At 51.9% G+C, this 10411-nt stretch overlaps 1 protein-coding gene across 1 annotated transcript; it reads left to right on the top strand.

The window, feature by feature from the left end:
* The first annotated feature begins 742 nt into the window (after window positions 1-742).
* On the top strand, window positions 743-5555 carry COPS9 (COP9 signalosome subunit 9). The gene is made up of 3 exons (XM_036320087.1): window positions 743-891; window positions 2630-2702; window positions 5298-5555. The coding sequence occupies exons 1-3, from the start codon at window positions 829-831 to the stop codon at window positions 5333-5335; spliced, it is 174 nt and encodes a 57-aa protein (XP_036175980.1). The 5' UTR covers window positions 743-828; the 3' UTR covers window positions 5336-5555.
* Window positions 5556-10411: the final 4856 nt, after the last annotated feature.

Raw genomic sequence — 10411 nt, 5'->3', positions numbered from 1 at the left:
TTTCATTACTTTTGAGTCTATACTCAGAAGTGGAATTGCTGGATCTCATGGTAACTCTGTGTTTCATTTCGGAGGAGAACCGCCATACTGTTTTCCACCACTGCTGCGCCATGTAGGTTCCCACCAACAGTGCTCAGGGCTCCAGTTTCCCCACATCCTCCTGACTCTGTTATTTTCTGGGGTTTTGATAGCAGCCATCCTGATGGCTGAGGAGGTATCACTGTGGTTTGATTTGCATTCCTGGTGATCAGTGCTGTTGAGCATCTTTTCATGGGCTTTTGGCCATTCTTGTACCTTCTTCGGAGAAAGGTCTATTCAGGTCCTTTACCCATTGTCGAAGGGAGTTATTTGTTGTTGTTGTTGAGTTTCAGTCCTCTGTACATCTGGATATTAATTCTAATATCAGGTATATATGATTGGCAAATCTTTTCTCCCATTCTGGGCTGCCTTTTGACTCTATTGACCATCCACATTCTTTAATGAGTATTTCTTGGGCACTCTCTGTGCCAGACCCTTTGGGCTGACCTGTCTGTGGCCGTGGGCCACCTGGACGCCACTGAGCAGCTCCCCTTGTGCCCTGACAGGCAGGCGGGAAAGCCCACCCACTTCAGCGGGGACTCGGGGCCAGTCCTGTGGGTCCATAGGGAAACATAGAGTCGGGGGTCCTCCGACGTCTAGAAACACCAGATAAAGAGGAGGGAAGGGAAGGGGAATACCATAGAGTCGACGATCCTTCGGCGTCTAGACGTGCCGCGGCAGGATGCGTACCGGAAGAGGCGGGCAGATGGCCGGAAGTGGGCCAGGGACACCCGGAACGCCTTGGGGGAGATGAAGCCAGCGGTGGACGAGATGTTCCCCGAGGGCGCCGGGCCCTACGTGGACCTGGATGAGGTGAGGCGGGTGGCTGCGGGGCGAGAGAAGGCGACGGTCCAGTGAGAGGTGAGGGCCGTGCGTGTGTGGGGGCCGGCGTCCCCGGACCCGACAGTGCCCTCCATGCCGAGGACCGCCGGTGCCTGCGGCCAGATGTCGGATCGCCCTGTGTGACTACGGAGGCCGCACGTCCGGGGCCGCGGGGCACGCGAGGGGCGTCGGGGTAACGGAGGACGGTAGCGTCTCGTCTGCGGGACGGGAGACCGGAGCGAGGCCGGTAGCGCACGGGAGCTGGGGGCGGGCCGTTTGGCGTTCAGTGACTCTGCACTTCGATGGGACGGTCTGCTGCGTGAGCCTCTCCTGCGATTACTAGTATCCGGGGGTGCGAAGCGGCCTTGCGCGCGCGTCACCCCATGGCGGAATCCAGTCTGCTGCCCGGCGCAGCTCCCGGGCCCGGCCCGCCGCCCGAGGTCAGAGCCTCCTGTTCTGAAAGTGCAGGGGAACGCGCGCCCGCAGGTCGTGGTGGTAGAGCGCCGGTTGCAGAGACCGGTGTGGTGGGAAGTTGGAGGTACCCCGACCGCAGCGCCCTCTGCCCTCTGGGCGGCCCAGTGAAGGCTTAGGAGAGCCGACCGCAGCCAAACCCTGGCCCGTGCTGGCGTCGGCCAAGTGGAGGAGGGTTCAGAAAGGAGGCCTGGCTGGAGGGGGTCCGCAAGGTCCGAGTGTAGTTTAGCATCTTCGGGTGCCTGAGAGAGCTGGGCGCGAAGGGAGCTGGGGAAGGTGCCTGGCCGGTCATGAGGCGCGGGTAGCCCTGCTGGGGAGGGTTCCCTGCACCCACTCAAGGCACTTCCACCAGCGTGGGCTGCTCAGGCCTGTGTTCAAGTCACCGCCCTGGGCAGCCTGGAACCACCGGGGGTATTGATAGGCTCCCATCCCCAGAGTTTAGGGAACAGGAGGCTTGAAGGGGGTCTGAATGAAGGTCATACCTATAGATGGAGGTAGGGACAAGCCCCACACAGCACATTAGGGGGAGAGTTCACATGGCTTGTGGTGATGGGGAAGGGAGGAGGTGGAGAACCCTGGAAATGTCTCCCTGCTACTGAGAGCAGGGTGCGGGGACACATGAGATGCTTGCCCACTGGGAGCCAGGAAAGGTGCAGCAGAAGCCCTGGGAATGTTGGGAATCCAGGCGCAGCAGGGACTGGGGGCCAAGGTACAGAATGCTGCCTCGGAGCTCTCTCCAGCCCTCACCCTGGATGCTGAAGGAGATGCTGATCCTGCGCTCATCAGGTTGCCCAGCTCTGGCTGTGGCTTGGTTTTACTGCCACCACAGAGTTCTGGCGCGAGAGGCTCTGAACCCCGGTCAGCAGGTCGGTTCCCGGGGAAATGGTTTCGTTCTCCGAAGGAGCAGGGCGCAGTCCAGAGCGGAGCAGGGCTCGCACTCAGTGTTGTGGGTTTGTGGCCTCTGTGGCAACGCCCAGTAGGATTTCAGAATCCCTGCTGGAGGTTTCGGGAGAAGTGGTGCTCAGGACAATGGCAGGGCTCTCTGAAGGGCAAGGAGGGCTTTAGGAATGTAGGACCCGAGAAGACCAAAAACATTCACACCTCCGTCCACACCCACTCCTTCACCTGGAACGAAATTTGGACTCGGACCTGGGCACTTCTCTGTCCCTCACCTTCCCCCTGTGTGGAGTGGCGCGGGCCCTGTGAGGCTGTTCTCTCTGGAAATGCTGCTGGCACACCTGACCTCTCCCTTCTGCAGGCCGGAGGCAGCACCGGGCTTCTGATGGACTTGGCAGCCAATGAAAAGGCAGTTCACTCGGACTTCTTTAATGGTAAGGTGCAGGGCTGGGTGCCAGTTTTAATCAGGACATTTCTTCTGCAAGCTGTGCAGTGGAGCGACTTGGTGACACAAGTGATTTAGATCATGGAACAGTAAAACCCAGATCCTGTGCCATTCTCATAACACAGCACAGTTCATATAAAATAAGTGTGGCTGTTACCACTGGCAGCCAGCCCTGTTTCTCAGAAGAAGAAAAAAAATAGCATAAAATTGCTCCCAGTCTTACATTCCAGGCATTGAGTTTGAGCCCTAGACACGCTTTTGGACACGCGACGGCAGCTGGGTTTGGACAGTGACCTGAGTTGCAAAGCACGAGGACCTGTCTGGCTTCCTCATCGCACTGTCTCTGGATGGCTGGTTTTCTCGCCTTTCTGTTTGCCACTGGTCCCATCCCTGCGCTGCCTTCACAGAGAAGCAGCCACTCTCCAACCTCACCCACCCCACCCCCAAGAACAGAGGCATTGGTATTTAGACCTTCGTTGCCAAGTGCACGAGCACGTGTACAGTTTTAACAAAACACAGTGAAGACTTTATGTGAGATCTTCATGCACGTTAGAGGAGCTGTTTTTCTTGGTCTCACCGAGTGTTCCTAAGACCTTGTTCCTAGGTTATGTTAACTCTTACTGAGGGTTCAAGTCGTCAGTAGAAACAGATAGTTTCCTTAGGGGGTCGAGTGGTGTTTTCTCCCTTTGTCATCCTTTATCCCAAGGAGCCTGCCACTACAAAGAACTTTTGTCACTCGTTAGTGGCATCTTGTCCGTCACATTGGTTTTCAGCGTATCAAAGACCCTCGAAAGCCTGAGTCCAGGCGATTTTTTTGGCTCCTTTTCAGCCAGTCGTTGCCTAAAAGGAGAACTAGTCTGCCTAGGTAGGTACAGACTTCCCAGGGAGCCTGTCTGTTCCCCTGAAGCAACGTCCCGGCTGCCACCAACTCCTGTCAGAACTGGGGGAAGTCACACTTGAGCCAAGCCTTGAGAACAGAATAGCATTTGTCTCAATTCTCTAAGCAAGGGGGTGTGGGAAACAAATTGTGAAAGGGGCGAGGCCTTTCCTGAGCAGCCTGTGCAAAAATGCCAGCTCACATAGCACGGCTTCGGAGGCCCCTTACCCTGGCCCCGCAGAAGTGTGACCTCTGACTCCTAACACCACACATTCTGATGATCTCCTTCAACGCCGGACTCACCCTCCACCAGCCCATAGCTTTAAACACAACGATGTTCCAGTGTTCATGTGATTTCCAGACATAGCTCCGGCGAGAAAGCATCTGTGAGAGGGGCCCAGCGAGCATTTATCAACAGCAATTTAGGGCCCTTACCTCCTTGAGTCAGGCCAAAGAACACAGAAGAGCTTGTGCCCACGTCAGAGGCCCACCGACTGTTCACAGGTGCACACTGCCTGTCAGCTTGTGAGCATCCCGTGTTCAGAAGCCATCACTGTAAGAGGGCCATGCGGGCTTTAGATGGGGCTCCTGAGTCCTTTCTGCTCATTGACTGAGGTTCCGATGGCCTGTGTCCCACAGGCAGTTCTAACCATGGCCGAGGCTCATCCTCTTCACTGACTGCTTCACAAAACAGCACCAGACAGGGCGCAGGTAGGGACAGTTCCATGCAAGAGCCCTGACAAAGGTGGGCAGCATTGTTTCTAGGAGCTGACACCTGAGCAGAGGTTCAGAGGCTGTGAGGATTAGGTAGGGTTGAGGATGTGAGTGCTCACAGCTACAGGATCGCTCACCAGGCCAAGCAGTGAGAGAATGCAGGCGTTGGTGGGACTGACTGTCAGTGTGGCTGGAGAGGCATGAACGCAGGGTGAGGGGATGCGAGTGGGGCTGCTGTCTCCTGGCACCCCCGCCTGCCCGCCCTCTCTAGCTCGTCACCACTGCATCTCCTCAGTGCATAGGCCACATGAATGGGCTTTGTACAAAATTTTCCCGTTGCAAAAGGATACATGTCCGTGTTAGGGAATTTAGAAGGAAATATATACAAAAGTAAATGAAAGGGGAAAACAATCGTGACTGTCCACCCATCGCAGTGAGTAGAGTGCTGTGCAAGGGTGGCGTTTCTGCCTGTAGGAACGGGGCTTAGACTCTGTTTCTCGAGCTTGTCTGTCGGTCTGACTCCTTTAAAGAGAGTCATTCTCACATGGCTCAGGCCTTCCACCTCCTCCCCCTACCCCATTTTCCTTCTCATGGAGAGCGGTGAGGGGCTTGTGCCCTTCAGCTGCCTGGCCTTACCTCCATGTCACCAGGGTGGGGCCTTGGCCAAGGTGCTCACAAATGGGTGCTGACGTGTCCTGGTGCTCAGTCATGGCTGGGAGATGGTCACCATCTGGTCGGGAACACGCCCTGATGCATTTCTTCAGCTTGTCATCTGAGTAGAAATACGACAGGTTGCATTCTAGACAGCACTGCCCTTGGGCTGCATCTGAGCCTGGTGGGTAGAATCGAGTCTGTCCTAGGAGAAGCCCTTCATATAATTAGATTGTCCAGTGTTTTCTGTGTTTTGAATGACCACATAATTCATTGTGAAGTCATCTCTCAGTCGTTTACCTTGTGTGCCCAACTGATGCGTGGTTCTGTTTGTTTATGTAGATTTTGAAGATCTCTTTGATGATGATGACATCCAGTGAGGCGCTGTCTCATGCTGCGTGTGGTCAAGCCTTTGCTGCGTGAGCGTGTGGTGGAGCCCTCAGGACAGTCCCATGGTTCTGCAGAACGGGTGGGAACACCTGAAATGAGGAGATGGTTAACTGAGAAAGGACTGTTTCACCCATCTGAGTGAGGTCATTCCATCTCTGAATGTGACCAACTGTTGTCCTCACTTCAATTAAAAAAGCGATGTCATCACTACATGGTGATTTTCATTCTTGCATTTCTGAGTGAATGTTGCAATCCGTAAAGCTCCCTTTGTGCATGTGCATGCACGTGTGTGTTGGCGTGCTGAGAAGAATGCGGTGGTGGCACAGAAATCAGTGCACTGCTTCCCGTGTGCAGTGCTGAGTAATTTGGATGGTTCACGAAGAGGGAGTTGGTGTGAGACCCGTCAGCAATTTAGGGCATGCAGGGGTCCTAGTTGCACTGTGGGGACAGGCTCTGATCCCCTCCCTGCTGCACAGTCCCCCACCGGCGCCGGACTTCGTGTTTTCCCACCTTCACATTAGAGCAGCTGCTGTCCCCAAAACTGAGGTCCGAAAAATCAGGACAACTAGCTAATGACATAAGGAAACACCTTCTACATGAGAAATGTGTGCATTGGTCCATTACTAAGGAGAATGTAACATCTAAGGGGATTAAGTTTTTTAAAGTTTCTTATTGGTCCAGCTCAGCAATTCATAATGACTGTAAAAATTAAGATTACTATTTCAAATCAATCTCAAAGTAAAGACATTTCTTGGCTAGGAAATGCCCCTTCCACAGGACTTAGTAGTCCCCAGAGTTAAGCAGAGCCACTTAGTAGGTGAGCCAGATATGCCAACCTCTTCTGTGAGAACTTGCTGACGGCATCGCCCTGATGGCCTCTTGATGAGAGACATGCTCACTGGAGACCAGGGGAGGTTTTGCACAGGGAAGTGTCACCTCGGCCTCAGTTGTGAGTGCCGAGTGGGCTTCAGTCTGTCACTGTGACAGTGCACGTGTCCTGAGAGGGTGTAGCAGCCCCAAGCCCCGAGAATAGTTGTCCAGTGTCCCTGGAGAAGTGCGGACTGTTGTGTCTGAAAACCCTTCACCTGAAGCTCACTTTGCCCTGGGTCGCAATGGAGACTGCTCCTCTGCGTTGGGTCTCACCGTTCAGACCTCAAGCTAGTGTGCAGCCTGGTTTCAGAGAATGGCGATTCTCAGCCGTGTTCTTGAGGTTACTTCATGAGCAGTTTTACAGTTTCCTAACTGGGCTCCCAAAACAGGCCTAGGAGATTCGGTAGGAGAGCAAGTAGGTATTTGGGTAAATTCTTTAGTGACCAATGATTACCCTATGGCAGCAATTTTCAACCTTTTTCATCTCATGGCACATAAACTAATGACAAACTCTGTTGCACATCAAAAATGTTCTTTGCTGATCTGACAAAAAAATAGGTATAGTTTTGATTCATTCACACTGGATGGCTATTGATTGTGTTCGCTGTTGTCGTTTTTTTTTTTTTTTACTTGGAAAGTAAAAGAGGTCAGTGCCCTGACTAAACAGTCAGGTATTGCATGTTGTAAAAATTTTTGCGGCACACTGGTTGAAAATTGCTGCTCTACGGTCATCGTTGGGAAATTTACAAGAGTCTGAGGGTCTTGCACTGCACTGTGGATACAGCTCAGACCTGCCAGTGGCCCCCCATTTTTCCCTGTGGGGTCCTGGGGATCAACTCCCTTCCTGCTTGGGCCTCAGTTTCCTCATTGGTAAGTGAAGCTCTTGGTCTGGGAGGTCCCTTCTAGTTCCCGGGTCTCTGGTCTACAGCAGGAAGGAGTGATCGAGGCCCTGTGTTTCCTATCCCAGACTCTGAGCGCTCATCATTCTCACATCAGCCCCACTTGACCTCCTAGAGTCTACCTGGGATCACAGCATTGTGCAAACATGCCCCTCTGCTGGGATTGCCGCACACACACGTGACGCCTGCCACCACCCCGGGGACAGGGAGCCTGACAGGTCCTTGATGTGCTTCCTGATCCTTGGTGAAAAGCTGCATTCCCTGTCCCCGGGGATCATAGTGCCAGGAGACGAATGGCAGACTTGGAAGGAACACAGGACACCTGGCTCACAGACAAAGGGCTGGGGTGTTCATAGTTACTGATGTGAAGAACTTAGAATGGCATGAACCAAGTGACATGTGAGAAATGAATGGGCACAGGACACTGAAAAGAGTTTACAGAGAACCAATCCCAAAGGCCAGTAACTACAGGGTGGGGTGTAGGTTTACACTTGTGAGTACAAAAAACAGAGTTTATTCTTATGTTATTATTTATTGCCACGTGAACAACTGTAGACCTACTTTGCCCAATCCTTACATATGGCATGTGCACATGTATGTACCATTCCACTCGCCTTCTCCTAGATCCCACCTTAGCCCACAGACTGTGATGATACATGTGTGTATGTGATCACGTGTGTGGTTTCACAAAAGTTCGGGCTCATAGTCCCATGGGCAGGATAGTAAATGAATAGCCTGTGCAATCGCAGTGTGAAAGTTGTGAGCAGGGGGCAGGGACAGGCCCCACCCAGAGGATGCCCTTGGAGGTGAGCTCCAGATGGCAGGAGGAGGAGGGAGAATTAGGAGAGAAGCCCAACTGTGTGCAATGTTCAGGAGCAAGGGCAGATGGCCAGTGGGGTGGCCGTGAGAGTGGGTGAGGGGGTCCCCAGCAGTGGTGAGGGGTGCTGGGGTGGAGGGATGGTCTTTCTTCCTGTCTTCTGGGTCTGCCCAAGTTTGCAGCTGAAGCAGAGAAGGAAGGCCTACCTTCCAAGGTCAAGGGCCACTAACTTACAGAGCTCCAAAGCAGGGACTGGTTGCACAGCCGAGTCCCCAAGCTTGGAGAGATTGTTAGCCAGGGTCTGGCAGACCCACAGATTGAAGATCCGGTTTCCCTGAAGAAGATGAGCTGGGCTCTTCCAGAGATGGTGCCTCTCTTCAGCTGGAATCAGCCCTGCAGGGCAGTGATTTCTGTGCAGCTAGAATTCACCTGCGCTGTGGCACTAGAGATGAATTTGCACAATTTGAGAGTCCTTTGTGAGTCGATAGATGGAAGCGCCCTACAGGAAGGGATCTGCGTGCAGACCCAGGGTGATTTGTTCCCACCACTGTCCTTGGACGGTGGAGTTGGTTTTGTTTTGTTTGTTTGTTCTCTTTTTCCTTTTGAATCAACTTTAAACATTATTTTGCTGAGACTTAATTTATCCTGTCACTTGGAAAGCTCACTCCATCCCCAGCTGTGCCCAGTGCAATTAAGTCAGTGTTGAAATAACCTGCTGGAACTTTTGCTGAAACAGGAGAACCACTGAGCCTGCCATGATAACAACATTTAGAGAGTGAGCTGTATTTTTTCCTTAACATCTTGCTGACGATTGTAATAATCCCCAAAGATCCGCTCACTGAAGGCCAACTTTGAGTCCAGCACTGTGTCCTCAGCACGTTCCAGGGTAGGGGGTGGGTGGATAGTGCACTCAGTTTGCAGATGAACCAACGACCTCACCGAGGACCGGGCAGAGCAGGACACTCAGGCCCAGGCCACGGTTCCACCCTCCAAGACGTGAGACCTGAAGGAAGTTACATAACTTCCCTGCCTCTGTTTTCTATCTACACAAATGAAGGTTACACTTAGCTCAAGAAAATAAAAATTTCTGGTCAGCAAAAACTGTCATGGAGCCCTGGCCAGTTTGGCTCAGTAGTTAGATCGTCGGCCCATGGACTGAAGGGTCGAGAGTTCAATTCTGGATCAAGGGCATGTACTTCAGTTGCAGACTCAATCCCCGGCACAGTAGGGTGCTTGTGGGAGGCAACTAGTCCATGTGTCTCTCTTGAATAGATGTTCTCTCCCTCTCCCCTCTCCTTTCTTCCTCCCTTCCACTCTCTCTAAAGATCCATGGAAAAGTATCCTTGGGTGAGGATTAAATAATAATAATAATAAAAAGCTGTGGAGGAGTCGTCCAGCCGCAGACTGAGGAGGACAGTACCCATGGGTGCATCTTGCCCTGTGTACTGAGGGCAGTAGCCAGACGAGTCCAGGTCCTCTCCCGCTTGTATGACATCCCAGTGCAGACAAAGTTCACCCTGGGGATGCAGGTCAGGGAGTGGCTGCCTTGAGTTAGTGGAGGTGTCAGGGGAGGAAACACTGGAAATGTGGGGGGGTTACATGGTTGTATTTAACTGTCAACACTCATCAAACCAAATGCTTGAGTTCTGAGCATTTGCATACGTGCACATTGTACATCAATAATTTTTTTAAAAGAAAAGCGTATCAGTCAGCTCTGGCTGCCATCATGAAGTACCACAGACAGTGTGGCCTAAACAATGGAAATTTATCTCTTCAATGTTCTGGGGGCTGAAAGTCCAAGTTCAAGGTCGGGGCAGGGGTGGATTCTGGTAAGACCTTTCTTCTTGGCTTACGGATGGCCACCTTTGTCCTGTGTCCTCTCACAGCCTTTTCTCTGTGCAGGTGGGCTCCTGGTGTCTCTTCTTTCAATAAGGACACCAGCCCCATTGGATGAGGAGCCTACCTGAATGACATCATTTAGCTGTAATTCCCTCTTAAAGGCCCCTTCTCTGAAACACAGTCCCATTGGGGGCTGGGGTTTCAACATATCAATTTGGGGGGAACATGATTCCATAACAAAAAGACTTATTGTCTTAATTAACCCTTTGAGTGCCAACCAATATCCTAGGAACTATGCTAAAATTGCCAAGGCATTTTTGCTGATTTTACAGCAGTTTAGGAAAAAAATTATGAATCGCAAGTAAATGAAGTTACATATTCAAAAATTTAAGGAAACCTTTACTACATTGACATATTTAGCAATATCAGCATCACTAATAAAAGCAGATTTAGAACTGGACGCCATTTTGAAGCTTTGATAGCGCTCCCGGCACTTTTGGCGAAAGACAGGAGAAGCGCGATCGCGCTCCCTGGCATTCTAGGGGTTAATTAATTAAATCTATTTTTATTGATTTCATGGAGAAAGTTGGGGATTTTAGGAAAAATAAAACAAATATAATAAAAGCCTAATCTACCGAACT

The sequence above is a fragment of the Myotis myotis genome, unplaced genomic scaffold (assembly GCF_014108235.1).
Source record: "Myotis myotis isolate mMyoMyo1 unplaced genomic scaffold, mMyoMyo1.p scaffold_m19_p_8, whole genome shotgun sequence".
NCBI lineage: Eukaryota > Metazoa > Chordata > Mammalia > Chiroptera > Vespertilionidae > Myotis > Myotis myotis.
The sequence above is the reverse complement of the archived record's forward strand: the minus strand, read 5'-3'. Positions and strand labels throughout refer to the sequence as shown.

Bases quoted from the DNA above. Each gene is read 5' to 3' on its own strand.
- COPS9 (XM_036320087.1), top strand. From the start codon at position 829: ATGAAGCCAGCGGTGGACGAGATGTTCCCCGAGGGCGCCGGGCCCTAC. The intron at 892-2,629 runs GTGAGGCGGGTG...TCCCTTCTGCAG, and splicing joins CCTACGTGGACCTGGATGAG to GCCGGAGGCAGCACCGGGCT. The intron at 2,703-5,297 runs GTAAGGTGCAGG...TTGTTTATGTAG, and splicing joins TCACTCGGACTTCTTTAATG to ATTTTGAAGATCTCTTTGAT.